General features: G+C 50.0%; 1 protein-coding gene across 8 annotated transcripts in view; it reads right to left on the minus strand.

The window, feature by feature from the left end:
* HVCN1 (hydrogen voltage gated channel 1) overlaps window positions 1-23,118 on the minus strand; it is a 36,664-nt gene that overhangs the window by 5,566 nt on the left and 7,980 nt on the right. For 3 of the 8 annotated variants that reach the window (XM_013056538.2, XM_045073729.1, XM_045073724.1), the window contains 2 exons: window positions 5,713-5,991; window positions 1,727-1,831 (listed from right to left, as the gene is read on the minus strand). In XM_013056538.2, coding sequence (XP_012911992.1) covers window positions 1,727-1,831; window positions 5,713-5,991 — 384 coding nt within the window. The other 5 variants (XM_045073725.1, XM_045073727.1, XM_045073730.1 and 2 more) reach the window with 5 other exon arrangements.

A 23,118-nucleotide genomic window follows, 5' to 3' on the forward strand; every position in this document is an offset into this window, starting at 1 on the left:
GAGGAGCTCATACTTTCTGCCTTTGGTGATGCCAGCGAGTAGCCCTGTAGTGACATGCCATGCTGTAAAGGAAACAGCCCACTAGCTGAACGCTCTGGCTCACGGAGCCTCTGGACCTAACCTCTGGTGCACGGGGATTAAGGGAACAAGTTGAAGGACCTCTGGGGAAACAGACAAATCCAGAACGTGGGACACACTACGAGATGACTGGCTGGACTCGGGGCGGGAAAGAAGGCGGGAGAGTGATGCCTGGTCGGTCGGTTAAGCATCTGCCCCCCGGCTCAGGCCCATGATCCCAGGCTCCTGGGGATCGAGTCCCACATCCGGCTCCTTGCTCAGCAGGGAGCCCACCTCTCCCTCTGCGGGCTGCTGCTCCTGTTTGTGCTCTCTCTCTCTGACAAATAAAACCGTAAAAGAAAAAAAAAGGTGGGAGAACTCTTCTAAATTAAAAGAGCCTGAGGAGATATAACCAAGTATCGTATCAGAAGTCTGGATTCTAGTTTGAAAAAAAAAAAACAAACCAAGAACTATTTTAACATTTTTGGGACAAATGAGGAAATTTGAATATAAGCTGCTCATTACGGAATTATTAATAATTTTTTAGGGGCGATTATGGTTCTGTAGGAGAAAGATCTTATTCTTAGGCATATTGAAGTATTTGTGTCCTGATGTCTAACTTACCTTCAAATGGTTGAAAATACATGAGCGTATTTATGGATATATAGAGAGAGATAAAGCAAGTGTAGCAAAAAGTGTATTTGTCATTTTTCATAATAAAAAGTTGAGGGAAAAGGCACAAGACAGCCACCTGAGTGGCTCAGTTGGTTAAGCGTCTGCCTTTGGCTCATGATCCTGGGCAGTGGGGGGGTTGGGGTTGGGGTTGTGGGGGAAAATCCCTGCTCAGCAGGGAGCCTGCTTCTCCCTCTGCCCCTCCCCTCTGCTTGTGCTCTCTCTCTCTCAGAAAAAAAAAAAAAAAAACAAAACTTTAAAGACAGTACAGCAGGTATGTCCCTGATCATGTTAAAAGTAGAGGGAGAGGAAAACTATTCACCCATCTGTGGAAGGCCTCGGGCTGGCCACAGAGGAAGAGCCAGCAGCTGCCTTGGGAAGCCTGCACAAATGTCTCGGATGGGCTCAGGCAGCAGCTGTGAACTGGGGGACAAACAGCGGGCAGATCTCCAGCATGGGGACCACGTCAGAATGTTGACAGGCCGAGAAATAGCTCATCTGCCACTAAAGATGGGACAGTATCCCTTTCCTGGTCAGACCCTCCCTCTATCTAGAAGCAGTGACGATGCCTCAGCTCAGCAGTCTAGCACCACTCGAGATTCGAGCCATCGAGTGAAATGAGGTTTCCTGCTTATAGTAAATGCTTGGCTATAAGAAAGAAGACATTTTCTCTGCTCTTTGGTTAGAAGCACCCAGTCAACTCTGTTAAGGACTTGGTACTCCCAGAAGGGTGTTCTCAGCCCCCCTCTGCCCACCTCCGGAAAGACACAAGTGAATGGTATTTTTTTTTTTAAGATTTTATTTATTTATTTGACAGACAGAGATCACAAGTAGGCAGAGAGGCAGGCAGAGAGAGAGGAGGAAGCAGGCTTCCTGCAGAGCAGAGAGCCTGATGCGGGGCTTGATCCCAGGATCCAGGATCCAGGCAGAGGCTTAACCCACTGAGCCACCCAGGCGCCCATAAGTGAATGGTATCAACGGGCCGCTGGCCCCCTACCTTGGCAGCGTAGTCATTCTTGTCAAGCTCAATGATCTTCAGGTCTAGAATGAGCTCAGCAAGGACCAGGAGGGCATCCAGAATGACCAGGCAGATGATGATAACCTGTAGACCAAGGGAAGGAGAGAGAAACCATGAGACCTAAAAAGGGAGCCTCCTTCCATCTGTAAGGGCCGGACACCTCTGGGGGAACCACTGGGTGAAGATGCCAGGGAGGGGAAGCCGCTGCCCACAGCTGCGCACCTTCCCGGCCCCGGGCCCCCCGGGGCACTGCCTGTCCTCCCAGATCTGCTCTGCCTGGCTCACTGAGTGACAGTCACCACCGGCCCTCCGTATTCATTCATTGTTTCTCAGCATCTCTCAAGCCAAACTGCTAATTCCTAGATGGCAAAAAAAAAATTTTTTTTAAGTTTTAATTTTCCTATTTCTGGAGGTTTTCTTGCCAGGGTACACCCAGAACAGATGCTCAATAGATAATTAAAAAGATCTGCCTCAGAGATCTGAGTCATGGAAGTACCTCCAGGGACTGCCGTCCTTGAGGCAGTGGGATTAAGCGACGTCCACCGTCCACGTAACAGGCTCGTGGTGGGGGGGTGATGGGCAGATGGTGGGGACAGGGTGCCGGGAGTGTGCGCGCTCACCGACGGTGGGGAACCCAGCGCGACAGAGGTGGTGAAGACACTGCTGGGGGCCCTAATGGCAGGGTGGTGGAAACAGCAACGGGAGGAACCCCAACAGACAGTGTGTGACCCCTCTCTTCCCTTGGGAATTCGGGACCCCCCCCCCCCGCCTCCCTCGGGACCCTGCCTCCTCCATCCGACACGCTCAGGTGGATTCACTGGGATCATCTGCCGTTTTCTCGCCAGTGCCGGCAGCTTCAGGTGAACCGAACAGGCCTTGGCAAAAATGGACTAGTAAACCTCCTGACCACTTCAGCCCCTAGCTAATCGCTTCAGCAATTAAAGCGTCTGAGCACGTGGTTTACTGTGAAAACTGCACGGCAAAGTAATGACGTTTTCACACATATCCAAATTCAGTAGCTCAATAAAGATTCAAGCCTCCGGCGGGTGGTTTTTCCCTTTTCTTTCTTCCTTCATCCTTGGTTTTATTTTAGAGCTAACAGGACATGAGAGCTCATCTGGTCTAAAACCAAGGCACAGAGACATCAAAAACGGAGTGAATTTTTAGCCATAAAAGGAAGGAGCCCTGGGGCGCCTGGGTGGCTCAGTGGGTTAAGCCTCTGCCTTCGGCTCAGGTCATGATCTCAGGGTCCTGGGATCGAGCCCCGCATCGGGCTCTCTGCTCAGCGGGGAGCCTGCCTCCCTTCCTCTCTCTCTGCCTGCCTGTCTGTCTACTTGTTATCTCTGTCAAATAAATAAATAAAATCTTAAAAAAAAAAAAAAAAAGGAGCCCCTGCCACATACCACGGTGGGAGTGTGCAGCAAAGCCATGAGGCCGAGAGCAGCAGCCAGACCCAAAGCAGGCGAGTCCGTACCTGCAGCAGATCAGCGGTGTCTGGGGTCTACTGTATGATGGGTACCAGATCTCCTTTTGGGATGATGGAAAAGAGACAGTGGTGCTGGCTGCACAGCATGTGGAAGTGCCACATAAATGCCACTGAATTACTGACTATAACGACCAACTTTATGTGAGCTCCTCAGTTAACAGGAGCCAGACAGACTGACCCAAGGTCACAAAACTACAATGCTTGGGTCCTGGCCTCTGTCAACTAATCCCCAGACCCTGAATGGGCCACCTAGGCTGCTTCGAACCATGGGAACAAGTAGAGAGAATGTATCCCAGAAAGGGATTCCAGAATCCTCTCGTGTGCTGATTCTACTGGCTGAGATCAAAGCCCTGAACTGGTGTCCCCACTCCATGCTGGTCTCCCTGAGCCCCTCCACAAATCCAGTCATGTCACTCCCTCCGCCCACACACTTAGACTTTCCATGGCCGCCCAGTGCCCACAGAAGACCTTCTAGCACCTCCTGTCTTACCAAGTTCTCCCTCTACTCGCTACTCGTAAGCCATATGGACCCTTCTCGATTCTAGGAGTGCGGCAGATCCTTTCCTATCTTGGGCCCTTTGCAAACACAGTCTCTCTGCCTGGAGAGTTCCTCTCTTCACCATTCACAGGGCTACCCCTGGCCAACCTTCAGGTGTCAGATGAAATGTCGCCTCCTCCACCACATGTCCTGACACCCAGTCCTAGGTCACGTGTTCCTCTCAGGATCTCTCAGAGCCCCCTTCTGTCTCCCTACAGAGGGCTTCTCTTCACTTGCAACCAGCATCAGTCCGGGTGATGGTTCCTGGAGTGCCTGCCTCTCCACAGACCATCGGTCCTCTGAGAGTAAGGACAGGGGCGTACCCCATGCTTGCTGCTCTGTGCTCCACCGCCTCCCCCCTGCAAAAGTGTTCAAGAAGGAACTGTCCAGTGAATGACTAAGCATCTCTGATTATGTTTCAATGGTCAGGCTGCTGCTTCTCCAGTAGGACTGTCCTTAGAGGTCCTGGCTCAGCGGGCAGCCCTGTGGCCCCGTCAGGAGCCGAAGGACCTCCCAGAGCAGGGAGACCCCGGCTTCCCCTTGCAGCTGGAAGGAAACTGGCTCCTTCTGCTTCTGAAATTGAGGGTTTGGGATTTCAACCCCAACAACTTAATATCATGTTTCCTCTCCTGTCACAGCCACAGAGGAACGCACTGAGCTGTGAGGCCTGCTGGGGAGTTTGGCCTGTTTCATTTTTCTAAGCTATGCGAAAGCGAGAAAAAGACCAAAATAAAAAAAAATTTTTTTTTTTTTCTATTTTACCCTGGAACAAAGGCGGCCATGGGAGAGGCAAGGGCTGTTTCTGTTTCCAGAGGGGAAGTCAGCTGTGGGGAGGGACTAGTTTATTTCGGTTTAGGACACCTGCCACAGGGTCCCCAGAATGGCTCCATTACGGGACCTGGGCTGACAAGGGGCCACGTGCTTCCCTAGTGTCCTGGCCCTCCTGTCTTCTCCTGGGGCCCTCAGAACAGGCTTCCAGACACCTGCCTGCCCACTTCAGGGCTGGGGGCTGAGACAGGACCCACCAGCCTCAGCCTGCGTTTGTCCTTCAAAGTCAGAAGATGCTGACAGACACTGAACCCTTTGCTGTTCTTTGAAGTCCGTGTGTCCCTCTCGTGTTCTCCCCTCAGCGCACCTGGAGGTCAGCGGTGGGCTACACCAGGCAGATCACTCCACAAAATAGGAGACCAAAACCCCCAGGGTGATAAGTCTGGGAGGCGCAGGACCCTCTTGGCTTTGTTCAACTCAGGGCAGACACTCGGTATTGGCCAAATGAATGCAAGAACGTTTTCTCTGCCTCCGATGTCTACCTTTTCATTGACTTTTTGTGTAGGTAGTAAAACCTGCATAACCTAAAGCTACTGTGACAAAATGTGAACCATTCTGAAGTTGGCATATGGTTCAAGGGCACCAAGCACTCTCATGAGGTGTGCAAGCATCACCACTACCGTTCTGGAACGTCTCGATGACTCCACGCGGAAACCTGTATCCATTAAGCAGGCCCTTGCCATTCTGCCCTCCGACTTGGAACCCCCAGTCTGCCGTCCTCTCTGTGGGTTTGCCTGTGGTGGACATTTCGCATCAACGAACTCAGACAACAGGTGGTCCTGCGTGTCTGGCTTCTCTGAGTGTCCCCTTGTCAACGCTCATCCCCTCACGTCAGATGTCACTGCCTCCTTCCTCCTCATGTCCAAGTATGGACAGCCTACATTTTGTTCCTTGTCAGGGGACAAAGCTCGCACTGAGTCTGAACCATGACTCTACCCCTGATGGCATGGGGTCTGCCCAGCGCTGGACAGGGCGCCTGACCCAGGGTTAGGGCTCAGGAGACAGACGTCACATGAACAGGGCGTTGGCAGAGACGGGCCCCCACCCCGGCCTCGTGACTCTTGGCTGGCGGCTCTACCCCACCCCAGGCATCCTGGGCCTCTGCCTGCCTACCTGAAACCTGTGCGAGCTGAAGAGCTTCCTCAATGTGGCCCTGAAGTCGAGGGGGGGCCGGGGTGCGGGGTCGGGGGCCGCCGCCGGGTCGGGGGCTCTGCCCTGCTCCCCGGAGGCGGTTGCCTGTGGCGTCTGCTCCTCGTCCTCCTCGTCCTCCTCATTCTCCCACTTCTTGTAGTTGATGTTCCAGGCGTGGTAGTCGTCCCCGACAACGGTGAAGTGCTTCAAGAACTTGCTCATCCTCCGGGTCGGGGCCGCCCTGGCCCTGCGGGAGCTGGCCTGCGAAAAGGGGAAACAGAGGCAGCGCTGAGGCGGGGAGGCCTCTGAGCCCGTCCACACCGCTCGGACCTCACGCTGCTCTGGCGGGGAGCAGGGCCCAGGCTGGGCCAGGCCACGGGGAGGAAGAGAGCCCTGTGGCCCTCGGAGCACCAGGCGAGCGGGGACCATGAGGTCACGGTGGTTTCTCGTGCTTTTATTTTTGGAATCCAGAGTCCCGGTGCCGGTGAGGCAACAGGAAACCCCAGACCCCATCAGGCCTGTCACTATGGTCTGGTTGGCAATAACCAATGAAATCGGTACCACAGCCCGGTCACAAAATACCCACCACGTGTAAATACCGGAAGAGCGGCCCCATGGTTCAGAGACATCACAACCTGAAAAACCGGAGGTGAGAGTTGGCGGGGCAGGGGTGTGGAAAGCCAAAAGTAAAAGTACCCAGAGTTTCACAGAAAAGGGAGGGCCGCCCCCTTCATGCCACAGATCAGTTCTTGAAATGTGAGCAGCAAATACATTTTCCTAAGCGTGACCAGTGCTGTTCAAAGTGCGTGATGGACAGAGGTTTAAAGACAAATGCCTTCAAAGCAGAAAGCAAATAATCTTCCCTTTGCCCAACGGACCCTACCGGATATAAAATTTCCTATAAAGTTCAATAATGAAAACTTTGGGGTAAGGGTCCAAGAATGAGGACTATGATCAGTGGAACAGGAAAAAAAGAGCCCCATCAGACCCATGCCCCAGTAGGGCACTGGGTGTGATGGAGATAGCGTACAGATCAGTGGGAAAAGGCAGGAGAGGCCAGGACACCTGACCTTCATGATAGGAAACAAAAAAACAAAAAACACGAAAGAGCCCTACCTCACACCCTACACAGAATAAATTTCAGATGTATTAACTGTAACAGGTATAATTTTTTTTTATAAATTAAAAAAAAAATTAGAAGTCTTAGAACAAAATATAAGCAAATACCATCATGACCTTCAAATAGGGAAAGGTTGCTTAAATAAGACACACAACAAATGGACAGACTTCATTCATCAAAACTAAAAGCTTTTATATTTCTCTCTTTCTCTCACACACACACCCACAAATACCATACACAACCCTAGAAAGACACACCATAGACTGGGTGGGACACACACATATTTGCAATGTACTTAATAGGCATTGTTTAGTTCCGTGTCCAGAATATATAAAGAAATCATACAAATTAAAAAAAAAAAAGACAACTCCTTTAAAAACTAGGCAACTGTATTTTTTTTAAAGATTTTATTTATTTGATAGAGAGAGATATCACAAATAGGCAGAGAGACAGACAGAGAGAGAGATGAGGAGAAGCAGGCTCCCTGCTGAGCAGAGAGCCCCATGCGGGACTCGATCCCAGGCCCCTGGGATCATGACCTGAGCCGAAGGCAGAGGCTCAACCCACTGAGCCACCCAGGCGCCCCTAGGCAACTGTACTGATAGGTCACCTACAAGGAAACCCAAATGGCAGAGACACAACCTCACTAGGACTCAGGAAAATGTGCATGGTAAGAATTCTAAAGTCTGCAATAGCAAATACTGGCAAAGATGTGACACAGTGGGGGCTCTTGAACACTGAACATAGGAACTGACACTGGCACCACCATTTTGGGAAACAATCTGGCACTGCTTTGTCAAGTCGAAGCTGTGCATCTCTCTCTTCATAATCAAGTGATTCCATCCCTAGAAAGGCTCCAGAGAGAAACACCCCCACATGTGCTCGAATCAGTGCTTTGTTCAAGAATGATCACCGCAAATGTTCACCTAAATGGTGGGAGACAGAGGAAGGAGGGACAGCTACAGAGCCCCAAAAATGGATGAACTGCATTACTCAACGTCACTGATGCCATCCGCAGCTACCCACTTAGCAGCACTGAACACGGCAGGTCACTCCTGCCTTTGCTGGCTTCTAGGATCCCTTAGTCTCCTGGTTTTCCTCCCACCCCGACGGTTACTTCTTACCAGTCTCTTTTGCTGGATTCCCTAAGAGGAGGACCTTACATTTAAGTATCAACATACCGAGGGCTCAGGTGTCTCTTTTCCATACTCAGTTCCAGTAGCTTCCCATTCAGAAGCACAGCTTTAAAAGCCGTCTGTACGTGGATTCTACAGAAACACGAGCTCCAATCCCAGTCTCAGCTAAGGACATCCACCCTTCCTTATCTAGAAGTTCTCTTATACCTAGCATGCATGTTCAAAGCAGAATTATTCATTTGACACCCAAAACACCCCCATCTCAGTTTAGGGCATTTCATTTGTCTAGTTCCTTAGGCCAATAGCTTTGGCATCATTTTTTAAATGTCTTTCTCTTCATTCAGTACTGACCTAGCAGGGGTGTTTGGGTGGTTCAGTGGGTTAAAACCTCTGCCTTCGGCTCAGGTTGTGATCCCGGGGTCCTGGGATCGAGCCCCGCATCAAGCTCTCTGCTCAGCAAGAAGCCTGCTTCCTCCTCTCTCTCTGCCTGCTTCTTTGCCTACTTGTGATCTCTGTCCATCAAATAAATAAATAAAATCTTTAAAAAAAAATTTCTGATCTAGCAGTAAATTTCACTGGCCCTGCCTGTTAACTCCTTTCCAAGTACAACCACTTCTCCCCATTATTTCCTGCTGTCTCTTGCCTGAATGACTACAGCAGACTCCCACCTCCTCCCAATGTCCATTCTCCATCCAGAAATTGGAAGAACTTTCTCAAATAGAAATGAGATCATGCCCTGCCCTTCCTTAAAACTTTCACATGTGTGTGTGTTTTTTTTTTCCTTCCCCAGCATACTCAGGCCTTCCTCCCGAAAATGTTTCCCCTCCCTAGACAACTGCACGGTTCATACCTTCACTTGGGTCAGGCTTCTGCTCAAATACCACCTCTGCTGAAACCTGGTCTGGTTGCACTCCCCCAGCCACACCGTATCCACTTACCCTGCTTCACTTTCTTTCTTTTTTTCTTTTTTTTTTTTTTAAGATTTTATTTTTAAGTAATCTCTATATCCAACATGGGGCTCGAACTCACAACCCTGAGATCAAGAGTCTCATGCTCTGACTAAGCCAGCCAGGCACCCCTCATTTTTCTTTATCGCATTTATTGGTGACATTACATATGAACTTATTTATCTGTTTATTATCTGCCTATACCACCCCCCTCCAAGACTCTATGGTCCATGAGAGAACTTTTTCCATCTCGAGCTAATGGCCTATCCAGTGTCTGGCACTTAATACACACTCAAAAACATCCAAATATTTAAGTGACTAAACGAATACATAAATGTGCATATGTCTTTACAAATATGTTGAGGGGCACCTGGCTTGCTCAGTGAGTGAGTGTCCAACTCTTGGTTTCAGGTCAGGTCATGATCTCATGGGTCATGAGATCGAGCCTCGTGTCTGGCTTTTCACTTAGCAGGGAGTCTACTTAAAGATTCTATCTCTCTGCCCCCTCCTGTACATGGGCACACATGTTCTCTCTCAAATAAATCTTTTTCTTTATTGCACTTATTAGTGATATTATATAAGAAAATATATTTGAAAAATGTCTTTTAAAATATATATTATATAATATTATTAGACTATATATTAGAAAAATACTTTTCTAATATTTCTAAATTAGAAAAATTAAAAATATGTTGCATTTAGGGGCACTTGGGTGGCTCAGTTAGTTAAGTGTCTGACTTGATTTTGGCTCAGGTTGTGATCTTAGGGTTGTGAGGCTGAGCCCCATCTCGGGGTCTGTGCTAGGTTTGGGGCCTGCTTAATATTCTCTCTCTCTTCCTCTCCCTCTGCCCATCATCCCCCCCAAAAAACATATATTTTGAATTGAAAAGGAAGATATAGAAGAATATGAACAATATACCACTTAGGTAAAAATTTAAAAATACATTCAAAGTATTACTATATGCTGTTTTGGGAATGTATAAAATGGAAGTGTAAACATACAAAAGAAGGGGATTTCTGTTTCTGGTCATGACAGAGTAACTAGTAGCAGATTAGGGCTCTTGCCATAAAAAAACTATAGAACTGGATACAATGAATGAAATTTAAAGTGGTCTTTGAGAAAAGAGAAACAGACAAGGTGAACCCCCACACTCACCCTGGCTTTCTGCCTAAAGGTACTTTCTGGACTATGGCAGCAAGACTATTGAGCCTTCCTCCCTCAAGAATGTGCATGGCAAAGTACCTGAGACTAGGAAGCTCTACAGAGAAGGAAATCCCCAAAAATCCAACTTTGGCTGAATTCTAAACAGCTGAGAAACTGCCAGAGATGACACAAGGCTGGGTTGGGAGATGTGTGAGTTCCAAACATCCAGAGTAGAGATATCTTGTTGAACACCCTGAGAATTTAGTCAAAATTCCAGAAAGGTCATGCCTTATTAGTATGCATAATCTAGCCCTATAGTAAGAATTACCTTAGACCTGTCCCAAATATACTTAAAAAGAAGCCTGGAAAAGATCAAGCAGATCCCCAGGTAACCTGACTTCCTGTTGGAACAAAATTCAAATTCTACTACAGAGGACAACAAAATATACTCAACAATGTAGCATTTATAAATGTATAGCATACAATAAAAAAATCAATAGACAGGGGCATCTGGGTGGCTCAGTTGTTGAGCGTTTGCCTTTGACTCAGGCCACGATCCCAGGGTCTGAAATCAAGCCCCACATCAGGCTCCCTGCTCCAAAGGAAGCCTGTTCTCCCTCTTCCACTCCCCTTGCTTTGTGTTCCCTCTCTTGCTGTGTCTCTGTCAAAAAAATAAAATCTTCAAAAAAAAAAAAAATTACTAGACAAGTAAGGCAGAAAACCATAGCCTATAATGAGAAGAAACACTAGTTTACCAAAATGGATGGATAATAGAATCTGCCAACAAAGACTTGTAAATAGCTATTATAAATATGTTCAAGGATTTCAAAGAAAATATGAGCTTAATGAAGGAACATATAGAGAATCTAAAAAGAGAAAAGGAAACTGTAAAAAAAAATCCGAAAGGGCTCAAAGCTGATTAGATACTGTAGAAGAAAAGATCAGTGAATTTAACGACAGAACAATAGAAAATATCAAGTGGAAACATGGTGAGAAAAAAAGGTAGGGGAACAAAACCCAGAGCCTTAGGGATAATATCAAGCGGTCTAATATACATATACCCAGGGTATCAAAAGATGAGAGAGACTGGGGCAGAAAAATTTTGGAGAAATAATGGGCTGAACACATTTTGAAATCTGATAGAAAAATATAAATATGTAGATCCAAGAAGCTCAATGAACACCAGGGAGGACAAACATAAAAATGAATGGACTGAAAGGAGACACCAAATACAAGATGGTGTTTTCCCTTAGGGAGGGGCAAGGGCTCAGAACCGAAGGAGTCAAAAAGTACTTAAATGCTAGGGCACCCGGGTGGCTCAATCATTGGGCATCTGCCTTCAGCTCAGGTCATGATCCCAGGGTCTTGGGACTGAGCCCCATGCTGGGCTCCCTGCTCAGTGGGGAGTCTGTTTCTCCCTCTCTCATTCCCCCTGCTTGAGCTCCCTCTCACTGTGTCTCTCTGTGCCAAATAAATTAATAAAATCTTAAAAAAAAAAAAAAGTACTTGAATGCTATGGACAAACATCTTTTTAAATTACACAAAGATTTGAGGAAAATAGGACAAAATGTTAATAGTTGTCAATTTAGGGTGGTGGTTATATAAGTACTTCATAATATCTGTATTTTTTTTTCTAAAAGTTTGTATTTACTTATTTGAGAAAGAGAGAGCACGAGAAGGGAAGGTTCAGAGGGAGGGAGAGGAGAGGGGGAAGCAGACTCCCGCTGAGCCATGAGCCAGACTCGGGGCTGACCCAGGCATGGATCATGACCTGAGCCAACGGCAGATGTTCAACTGACTGAACCACCCAGGTGCCCAGTATTTGTATTCTTTTATATTTTTACACCTTCCAAAGTAAAATAAAATTATCTCCCTCCAACAGAACGCCTTTGATGCATACTTTTTTTCATAATAGGTTTCATGAGCTCAGGAAAGGTTAGAGTCCAAAGGGATGACCTGATCTCCCCGCTTTCAGAGATGGGAGCACTTCTGAGACGGGCACCCCGGGCTTGCTCAAGGTCTCAGTGCACTTGGGAGTACGGAACTCCAACTCTTTTGCCCTCAGTCCACTGTCCTTTCATCTACTCTATGATGCTTGGACATTTCCAAGCTCCCAATTTGGACAAAGGATACCACCTCTCTCAAAAGCCTCCCCGAACCCCAACATTTTCTTGTTAAGTGCCTTGGGGAAGTCCACACTCTGAAGACTGCAGGGCGAGGTTGGAGGTGATGAGTTTGGAGAAGGTAGTGCCCCAAATGCTCCCCCTAGGAATCCCACAGTTTGGATTCTAGATGGCCTCCTCTGCCCCGTCTTCTGTAGAATTCAAGTGCATTAGGAGCTCCTGATTTGAGGCTTCCTCAGATACTAAGAGGTCCAAGGAGAACTTATGACCTGTGCATAACCTCCTAAGTGTGAACCTTCTGGTTCCTTCTGCATCCATGATCCTGGAGCATGTCTGGCTTTCCTCTCCCCACATATGCTATTCATCTCTTCCTCTTCTACCACCCCAGCCCAAGTCTTCATCCTGTCACCCTGTAGACTGCAATGGCCTCGCGGTACCTGGGTGGCTCAGTCAGTTAAGCATCTGCCTTTGGCACAGGTCCAGATCCCAAGGTCCTGGAATTGAGCCCTGCATCAGGCTCCCCGGTCAGCGGGGAGCCTACTTCTCCATCTCCCCCTACTTATGCATGTGCTCTCTCTGTCAAATAAATAAATACAATATTTAAAAAAAAAAAAAGAGAAGACTGCAAAAGCTTCCTTGTGGATTTCTCTCCCTGGACCCAGTTCTTCCAGGGTGTTCTCCAACCAGTAGCCCTAGCAGGCCTAGTAAACCCTCACCCCTGATCTCAGCACCTGCTTGTATCACTGCCCCCTGATTTTTGGATAAAAATCCAAGAGTCTTCCTATGTTGTGCACGACCCTGTGGGAACTGTCCTTATCTCCTTCCATGACCTGCTCACCACACTCCAGACACGCTGCTTGTCCTCTGTCCCTCCAAGTTCTGTTTCTCCCCAGGCTCTACCCTCAGCCTGGACTACTCTGCTTCCAACGCTGAGCGTGGCTCACTTTTACTCAAGCCTGAAGGCTCAGCTGACATGGCCCTTCTTCAGAGAGGCCCTCCTTGACCCATAAAATCTAAATCAGAACACTTCTCAATTTTATAACCTCTCTCTGTATTTTTTACAGTTTCTAATCAGAACTTTTTGGTGTATGTGGCCATTTGTTTATGACTCCTCTTTCCACACTAGCAGTTAAGCTCCAAGAAAGCAAGGCCTGTGTCCCCAGAGTCTCATGGGTCGCCTGACCTAGAGCAGAAGCCCATCAAGCATCCGTTGGCTGAGGGCAGTGGTCTGCTTGTCTCGGGTTGGACCCCCCCCTGCTAGGGTCCCATGGGTGACCAAGAGCCAGGTCTGCAGCTAACCTGAAGCCCTCTGAGCAGCTCCTGGCCATAACTTCCCCCCTAAAACACTTTACCTGTCAGATGGAAACTTCCGGTGCTGGTTCTCAGCATGGTAGCAGCCTTGGGGTGCTTTGCAAAAACCACATTTATATTTTACAGGAGAGGAAAATTTTCTTTCTGAAACCGTGCGACCAGTAAAAAGCAACTTTCAGTAATTTGGGATGAAAATATTTATGGCACCCAGCAGAGCAGAAAACAACTCTGGTTTTAAGTCAAAAATGTGACATACCAAGAGCAGAGAAGTTTCAGAAAAGGTCAAAGATATAGCTGTTCATGAAAATGTCGTGGGCCTCGGCAAACTCACCACCCACTTTGGGCTCTCGGGTTCCTCCCACCCTGCCCGGGCGGGCGGAAGGACTGACTCAGTGAGCTACTCAGAGAGCGCACCACCCTCTGGGCCTGGCCTGGACCAGCACCCCATGGGTGCCCACCGTTCTTCCTCAGCAACACAAACTCTCATTCCCAGTCCTCCAGCTTCACCGCCGTCCGGGGATATCACACTCCTCTGCTTACCGTCCGGCCGCCTGCTTCTGCAGCAGCCCCCACCGCCCCCCGACTCCTCAGTCTCAGGAACCGACAGAGTCCCTTTGTGGCTTATGCCAGACCGAATTGTTTGTCACTTGCCACCCCAAGAATCAAGACCAGTACATTCCCTGGCACTGGACAGCTCCCATCTCCATGTCCCCCACATGAACCCTTGCTGCCCCCACTACAACCTGACACCTCTCTCTCCAGGATCAGGCTTCCGTATCAAAGTGCACAACGGGGTTCCCACCCTGACCGTCCCGCTTCCTCTCAGTGTTAACTTGGCTCTGTTTGACCATCTTCCTCTTGATTTCTCTCCTGTCTCCATGTCCTTGTGCCCACAGCCCTGGAAGTCCCCTAGACCCCGATGCTGACCCTGTGCTCATGCTGGGCAACTCTCCCCTTTTGGTGGTCGCAGCACACCTGTGTTCTCAACCTTGAGAACATTTGCAAATCAGTCTCGTGTGCAAATCAGTCTCCAGCCTGCTGTCTGGTACCCTTCCAGGTCATTAGTTCCCCTAGGACCAAAACTGAATTGATTTATCTTTCCCCCATACCCACTCTTTTTCTTTTCCTTTCTTTAGTTTTTTAAGATTTATTTATTTGTCAGAGAAGCAGGCTCCCCGCTGAGCAAGGAGTCTGGTGGGAGACTCGAACCCAGGAACCTGGGATCATGACCTGAGCCAATAGCGGACGCTTAACCGAGGAAGCCACCCACGTGCCCCTCCCCATATCCCCTTTTCCTTCCGTGTTTCCCTAGCGCACAGCATCACCTTCACCCTGCTGCCCAAGCCAGGAGCCAAAGCTCAGCTCAGCCTCCTCTGTCTCCTTCTAGGCTTGTCGGTCTAACCTCCTAGACAAGGCCGCTCACGCCCGCCTTCTCTTCACCCTCCTACCCTCTCCTGCTGCCAGCGCTGCTTGCCTGGACGCCTGCACTGGCCTCCTGCCTGGCCCTTTATCCACACGAGAAAGGGGGACCAGGGTCCCCCTTCTGCAGGGACAACCGGGCTGTGTCCCTGCTCTCACCTGCCCCCTCCCCCAGGACCTTTGGCTTCCCACCCTGCCCCCTGCCAACCACTGCCTTCAGGACAAAGCAAAGCTCTCTTGGTCTCTCCAGCCCCTGGGCTCCTCCCCAGGGCCCCTGCCTCTGCCACACCCCAGATGCACCCAGTGCCTCACTCCCTCTTGCTCTAGGACTAGGCACACCTGTGCCTACTGGCTGCTGGATCTTCTGCCTTCTGCAGGCTCTTGCTCTTTCAGATCTTACAGACCTCGAGATTCTTCCTCCCCGGGGAGGCCTTCCCTAGTGGCCACCTGCTGCGTGAGCCTTCTTCCTCTACTTCCCTCTCTTGCTACTGACTCTCGAGTGCTGTGGCATCTCAGTGCTGTCTGTCTCCTGCCCTGGTCTGCAAACTCGGGGGGGGGGGATGGGGGGGGCAGGGACTCCTCCCCCCTCAGTCACATGCAGGGGTTCGGTAACTATGTAACAAGTGAATTAACAGCAAACCACAAGAGTTACCCCGGAAAGGTAAATGCATCACCTACTTCTCTTTTACACACGACAAGTATCATCCCAGAAAGATTACTACCTGGGAGAGAGGGGGCAGAAATGAGAAAAAACAGATGTAGAAGAGAGACAAAAAATGTTCTTAGGAATGTCTGTTTTTACGGGCTTGGTCAGAAACTGTCCCCCGTAGGAGGGGAAATGTCCCTATTTTGTGGTCATCCAACAAATCACAGAGAAAGGTATTTTTAAAGAAATTGGGCAGACTCTTGATGTCCCTGAAGTCCCCATGTCCCTGCTCCCTCCCAGAGCCTACTTCTGGGGACCTGATTTGCTTATCATTCAGCATCTCCTGCCCCAAAACTCCAGGAAGATGCAAGAGCCATGACCTCAGTCTGGCTTTGTTTGATCCGTTATTTGTTTCAGTATATTAACATACCACTAAAATTCCTTATAAATGCACGATTTAATTTTGTCCCTAACAAACCCCTGAGGTTGAGGCCATCATTTTGGGTCTCGGTGAGGCTGGTGGCTTGTCCCAAGTCATGCGCTTGGAAAATGGCAGAGCCAGGATCTGCTCCTGGGCTGCTGTGACTGGGAGCCCGTGTTTCAGAGCACAGGGCTCTGTGGCCAGGGACGGGGATCTGCCTTCTAGGGCAGTATCATGGGTTGAACATAGCTGCCCCCAAATTCATGGACTTCCACCTGGAACCTGAGAATATGACCTTACCTGGAACATGGGTCTTTGCAGGTGTAACTAGTTAAAAGGTCTTGAGATGAAATCATCCTGAAAGTAGGGTGGGCCGTAAGTCCAAAGACGGATGTCCTTACGAGGAGGGGACCATGCGCAGATGGAGGCAGAGACTGGGGTGCTGCGTCTACAAGCCAAGGGTACCAAAGCTCGCCAGCAACCACCAGAAGCTGGGAGAGAGGGAGAGAACAGATGCTCCTGCAAAGCCTCCAGAAGGAACCAACCCTGCCAAAACCTTGATTTTAGACTTCAAGGCTTCAGAACTGACAGAATACGTTTCTGTTGTTTTAAGCCACCTGGTTTGTGGTTATTTGTTATAGAGGCTCCAGGAAGTTAAGGCAGAGACACGCACCCAAGTCAGCCGATGATGGGTGGCCGCTCCCTCCCTTTACCTTCGTGGGCCACACGTCCATCCTGGGCTCCGAGGAGAAAGCAGTCTCCTTCAGAGGTTGCAAAACCACTGGGAAAGGCCTGTTCCTGCCACCCATCCTGGCAGCAACTTCTTCCTTTTGGTCACAGCTTACAGGCCACCTCCGCCCGCCTCTACTCTCACTTGTAGCTTCTAACAATCCTGAGAGGTAGACGGGGCAGGCTCTCCACTCCAGAGGGGGAAACTGAGGTGCAGAGAGAAGAGAGCCACTGCCCAGAGTCCCCTAGCCACTGCAGGATAACAGCGGTTAGGGAAGGGGTACTCGTCTTAGGAGGGCAATAGGGCAGTTTCTTTCATTTTTGAAAAGATGTTTGGGAGCACCTGGGTGGCTCAGTCAGTTAAGTGTCTGCCTTTGGGGCTCAGGTCATGATCCCGGGGTCCTGGGATTGAGCCCCACATTGGACTCTCTGTCTGCTGCTCTCCCTGCTTGTGCACATGCTGTCAAATAAATAAAATAAAATCTTTAAAAAAAAAAAAATAAGAGTCTCTCCAATGAGCCAGGCATGAGAGCAAAGAAGGAGTTCGGCCTTAACCAGTTTCTATCAAAATCTAAAATGTCCCTATCATTTGACCTGACAAGGGACTCACACGTAAGCACGTGGATGGTCCCTAGAGTGATGCTACAACAGCCCAAACTTGGAAATGACCTCAAAGTCCAACATTACACACTCTGCAGCAGACCTGTGCTAGAGAATCCCAGGCGGCTGTTCAGAGGGCGATCAGGGCTGTACCCGTAGGCACGGACACAGAGAAGCATCCTTGATCTAAACAGACTCTAAGTGAGACCCAGCACATTGTGGACCAGACGGCATCATATGCCATCTTTGTCAACAACAGACAAAATCAGGGCGCCCGGGTGGCTCAGTGAGTTAGGCATCTGACTTTGGTTTCAGCTCAGGTCATGATCTCAGGGTCCTGGGATTGAGCCCTGTGTCAGGCTCTGCTAGAGAATCTCTCTCTCTCTCAGCTCCTCCCCCTGTTCTCACTCGAAAATAAATAAAATCTAAAAAACAAAACAAAAACAAAAACAAAAAAACCACCAAAAAAATAGACAAAATCGATAACCCAAATCAAACATTCCCTCTGAGAAGGGCATGAGGTTGGGTTGGAGGGTGAAGAAAAACTTTCAGATTTTATTGTATCAGATTTAAGCCTAAGAAATAGCCATTTTTGGAGGGAGATCCCACCTACAGAGAACTGAACGGTGAATGAAGTATTTGGGGGTCAGGCAGGAAGGAGACTGAATCAATACATCCATTACTGGAATCCCTGGGTAAGAAAACCAAAACAATGGAACAGAACAAACACCTAAAAACAAAGAAACATAAGTGGTAAAGCCAGCCAATATGAACTCAAGTCTACCAGTTTTGTTCTTGCTAAAATGCTCTGCCAATGAGGGGAAAACAACAGATACCAGAAAAGCTGATTTTTTGAGGCCACAGAAGAGGATTTTGTGAGACATAGAATCAAGGTTCTGAGGTGCAACCTTCCCTCCCCTAGCAGATGGGGAAACTGAGGCCCTATAACCCAGCAAATGCCTCCAGTCAGCAGACAGTCCTGGGGATGTGCCTCGGTCTCTTGTCTTCTAGTCCAGGGCACTTAAAACATACTCAAAGAAGCTGTCCCCCTGTGCTCACGTTCCTTCCCCACAGCCTATTCATCATGAACCCCGGGGCCACCTGCTTCTCCCACCCTCTGTCACCAGCCAGCCTCACCCCCACCTCTCACATGGAGGACGCAGCAGCTCCATCAGCAGCCAGAGAGCACGTCTCAAGACATAATCCCGTCACTCCTGGGGCAGAGCAGGCTTGAGGCTGCTGTCCTTTGAAAGGCCTGCTTGGCCCTTGGCTAGTATCTGGAAGGTTCCATCACTCACGATATGAAGAGCTCACAGGGCCTAGACTGTGTATGCAACGGGGCTTACTGGGAGCACTTGCTTTCCTTCGGGGAGTCTGCAAGGGCTGGACAGAAGGTACCCCTGTGACCGGCCCCCCGCAGAAACTGCCAGCACTGCGTCTCTCACAAGCTTCCCAGGAGACACCTGACCCACAGGGTCACCACTGGCTCCTGGAGGAACTGAGTGAGTCCTGTGTTTGGGTCTGTCCCTACTATCAGGGCCCGTCTTACATGATCCTGCAGAACACAGCCTGGATGGTGGAAAGAATCCCGCCCCCCCCCCCCCCCCCCGCCCCACGCCCCAGCAAACTCTCCTCTGTGGGGAGGCAGGACCACCTCCAGGAGCAAGGTGACCTGCCCCAGGGCTGCTGCCCCCCCCCCCCAACCCTGGGGATTTGGGTTCTGAGGAATGCCTATTTTTAAAATCAGGGAAGTCTTTAAATAAGCGTGGCAGCCTTTCCTTCTCTAGGGCGGGGAGGAAGTCTGAGGTTGACAAAAACCACCGCCACTGGTGGTTGACCAGCTTGTGGGGGCTGCTGCTTACGGGCTAAGGCACCCGACCGAGGCCCAGGTACCCCAGGGGATGCTGCAACATTTCTCTCCTTTTCCTGCAGGGTCAGGATCCCTCCCATCTTGAGTCATCTCCCAGCCTTGGATGGCCAAGAGGATGGCGAGGCCCGGGGTGGGGGGGTGGGGAGGGAGAAGATGGGGGAAAGAACATTCTGTAGTAGCAGGAGCCTGGCGTTAACCACCCCCCTTACCCCCTACCCCCTCTTCCCCAGAACACACTGCAACAACCCCAGGAGGAGGGACCGAAACACTTCTGTTTGGGGGAAGCCAAACAATTTGCCCCAGGGCCCACAGCCAGAGAGAGAGAATTCGGAGGGAAGCTGCCTGGCCCAAAGCCCCCTCTTCTTGCAACGACCTCTTTGAACATCACCCTGGTTGGGCGCTGGGCAGGGAGCTCAGCCCAGGGTTACTCAGTGAGAAAAACAAATTTTAATCCTGCCTTTTAATACACACTGACAGACACGAGATCTACGACCAAGCTTCTCTGTGCGAGCACTCTGGTGGTTTCCATTTTATTCTACTCCGTTGCTTAAATGACAGACAGCAGCCCGTTAAAGGACTCGGGAGTCACCAATGAGCTGAGTTTGAAAGGGACACAGGTATTCGGAGCACAGGCCTGGTCTATTTCCCTGGGGTTGGGAAGGGTTTGCCAGAGAGGAGACAGCCCTGCTCAAAGTATGTGATATCAGCTGTGCAAACTGGGAAGCGTAAGTCATGTTATTTTATTATGAAAGCATAAAGAAAATGAAAACATATCAAGAAAAAAAAAAAAAAAAACAGTTATTCAGCCAGAAACGAAGACCTATCACCATTTTGACCGAGTCATCCGGGCAACTCCCAGCCCCAGCGTCTTAGCAATGCTTTGGCCAGGAAAAGATGGAAGAACCGAATTCAGGACGCCCCTCTCCCCTGCCTCACTGCAAAGCAGCCCACGGAGAGAGGCCCTCCCCAGCCGCAGTCTAACCGGTGCCTCTCAGCCCTGGCTACACTTTGGAACCACCTGTAAGCTTTTAAAAAACCCAAGGCCGCGGTCCCAGGCCCCAAGATCGTGATTCGGTTGGTCTGGGGGTGGCCTGGGTGCTGGGACCTCCCATGTGCAGCCGCGGGTGAGCACCGGCACGGCGAGTAAACCCTGAGCCTCACGAGAAATGAGCAAAGGGCTAGCGCGATGGCTAAGCACACTGGCTCCCAGGTTCCCCAGATGTGGCTGGTAACATGCATCATCCAAGAGGAGGACGAGGCGAGCGGATGGCCAAGAACCCAGAGAACAACCTCGAAGGTTGCTCCAGGTGGCAACTTTACCGTAGCCCGGCCCTGCTGCAGTGAGCAGCTCTGATCGCCACAATTCGAGAAGGAGTATCACTGTTCCCATTTCACAGAAGAGGAACTCAGAGGCACAAGGAGATGGGCTCTGCAGAGCTGCGTACGGGTGAGACAGGTCTGAAAAACCCCACCAGTTCCTCCTACGACACTGTCATTTTTCCCTCAGACACCAGGGCAGCAGGACAATTCAAAAGCTCCTAAAAGCAATTGATTAAAACAGTTTTTTAACTCCAGAAGGGTAAATTACTAAAAGGAACTTGTCCTTTGACTCAATAGAAGTTCAACTGCTACAGGTGGTCCTGGCCCAATATTCCCCAGCTCTTGTCAGCTCCTGGTACTGGCGGGCCTCTGTGCCCCTCCCCCATCCCGGAAGTTATTCCCTCCTCCACCCCCCCTTGGCTCTGCACCCCCATTCTGTGATTCTGCTGCTTCTGTGCCTTCAACCTCTCCCCCTCACCCCACCAGGCCCCTGGCTTCAGTCAGTCAGATCCCCTGCACAGCCCCCAACCCCAGCTTGTCATTCACCCCAGGAACAGACCTTTACCCTAGATTTCTTTCTCTCAGCTCCGTGAAAACGGGAGCAAAAGGAAAGGAATTCACGATAATCCCAACACACCAGACTTCTTATCCACCTAAGGTCTCTTTCTCTCTAATTATAATCAAAGACGGCAGACAATTCTGTATTTTATTTTTCCTGCTAGTTATGTGCATAGATTTATGCCTTTTTGACAGCCAAGAAACTGCACCAAGAAGTTAATGCTCTCACTATGGAATCTGATTTCTCATTTTTAGCACGTTTATCACCAATTCCAAGACCACGTTTCTCCATAGGACAAAATAATGGCACATCTCCTATCAATGGCACCTGACGGGCTATGGAATAGGGTGCTAGCAGTTAGTTTCCTTTTTATGGGTCATTTCCTTTTAAGAGAGAGGACCAGGTTTGATGAGGAACACTGCCATGATTCTGGACACACACTATTGAATTTTTATCCAGAACAACTGTAGGGGTGATCCTGCCCCTCACTAGGTATGAGCTGGTTTCACCCCAGAATAACCAGCACCAAGTGTTTCGGCTTTTTTGGTTTGCCTGCTTTCACAGGGAACTACAAATGATGGAAAGTAGGAATTGTGTTTCCATTGGCCTTTGATGAATGAAAATCGCTGAACTCCTGGAGTTCCTCACTCTGCGGTGGCAGGCACTGTACGTCCAATACCCAAGTACATGGGGAGGACTGTTGACCCCACTCATGGCCAAGCACACGGAGGCTCGGGGAGTTTCAGAAACTCGTCTGAGGTCATGCAGCCCACCATGGGTGGAGGCAGGATTGGAATCCAGGCCGTCCACCCACTGGAGCCACAGAGCAGCAGGTGGTCTACTAGCGTCTCCCAGATTGGCAGAGAGTCCGCTCTGGCACCAGGGTTCTCCCTCCTCCATCACCGCCCCTGCCCGTTCCGCTCTGCTCTGTGGAGCTCTACAGGAGAGCCCGCTTCCTGGTCTTTGTCTATCCTGTTCCTGCCGCTGGAAATGCCCTTTCCTTGGATTCCATGAGTTCAAATCCCAAGGCCCCAGCTGAAAGGCTGCCTCTTCTGCAGAACTTTCCGTGACCCTCCAAAGGAAAGTGGTCTTTCTCCCCCATTCTGCATACACGCCAGGACCACTGTGGCCCCAGGTTCTGGGCACCTCACTCACAAATCCCTCCCACGCTGCTGGTCCCCGCCAGTTTCCTGCCATGCCCCTGCTCCCTCCCCACCTTGCCCTGCTCCAGGGCCCTCCGCAAGGGCCACTTCTTCTGCTACAACACCTTCTTGGTCATCCCTCAGCACCTGGTAACCTACTCCAGCCCTCCAGGTGTCAGACAGAGAGACCTGTGATCTGATGAGGTCCGGAGGCCCTTCTGATCTCAGTGGTCCCAGGGAGGGACCCACATGAACCATGACCACTCCTTAATGGCTCGGCAAACGTGCCCCTTCACACGCACTGTTTTGTGACTTGACAGGGATCTTTCGCTCAGCGGAAGAAGAAGCCACAGGCAGGCAGGGACCAGCGTCTGCTGGACTGCTGGTACAGCCTGCCAGATGAGGTTGGTGCCGGGACACCGCTGGCACGGATAAACATTCGTCGAGGGAAGGAATCTGCCCCCGAGAGCCCTTGTTGCCGCTGCAATCCCCCTTCTCTGCTCCCTTCCTGCCAGGAGCTCTTTGCCCCGGAGACCCAGCCTATCTTTGGGATCGACTGTGTCTGAAAAGCATACAGGGCACCATCACTCATCCGTACTTAGGGCATGGAAGGCAGGCAGCGTGGGTCTGGGCCTCTGGCCAGCTGTGTGACCTTGGGCAAATCGATAACCCTTGCTGTGCTTCAATCTCCCTATCTGTAACAGCGGGAAAGAAGTAACAGCACTTAATGCACTGGGTTGTTGAGAGGCTTAAACAACCAAACATACAGAAAGCGCTGAGCACATAGCTGGCACGGAGTGGGTGCTCAGGAGATGTTCATGCTATGATTGCTAATGCTTCTCCTGCTATATTTCATCGAATTCCAAGAGGAACATTTTCCCCAGATTCCAACTTTTCTGAA

The sequence above is a fragment of the Mustela putorius genome, unplaced genomic scaffold (genome assembly GCF_011764305.1).
Source record: "Mustela putorius furo isolate JIRA1106 unplaced genomic scaffold, ASM1176430v1.1 tig00537248_pilon_pilon_pilon, whole genome shotgun sequence".
Taxonomy (NCBI): Eukaryota; Metazoa; Chordata; class Mammalia; order Carnivora; family Mustelidae; genus Mustela; species Mustela putorius.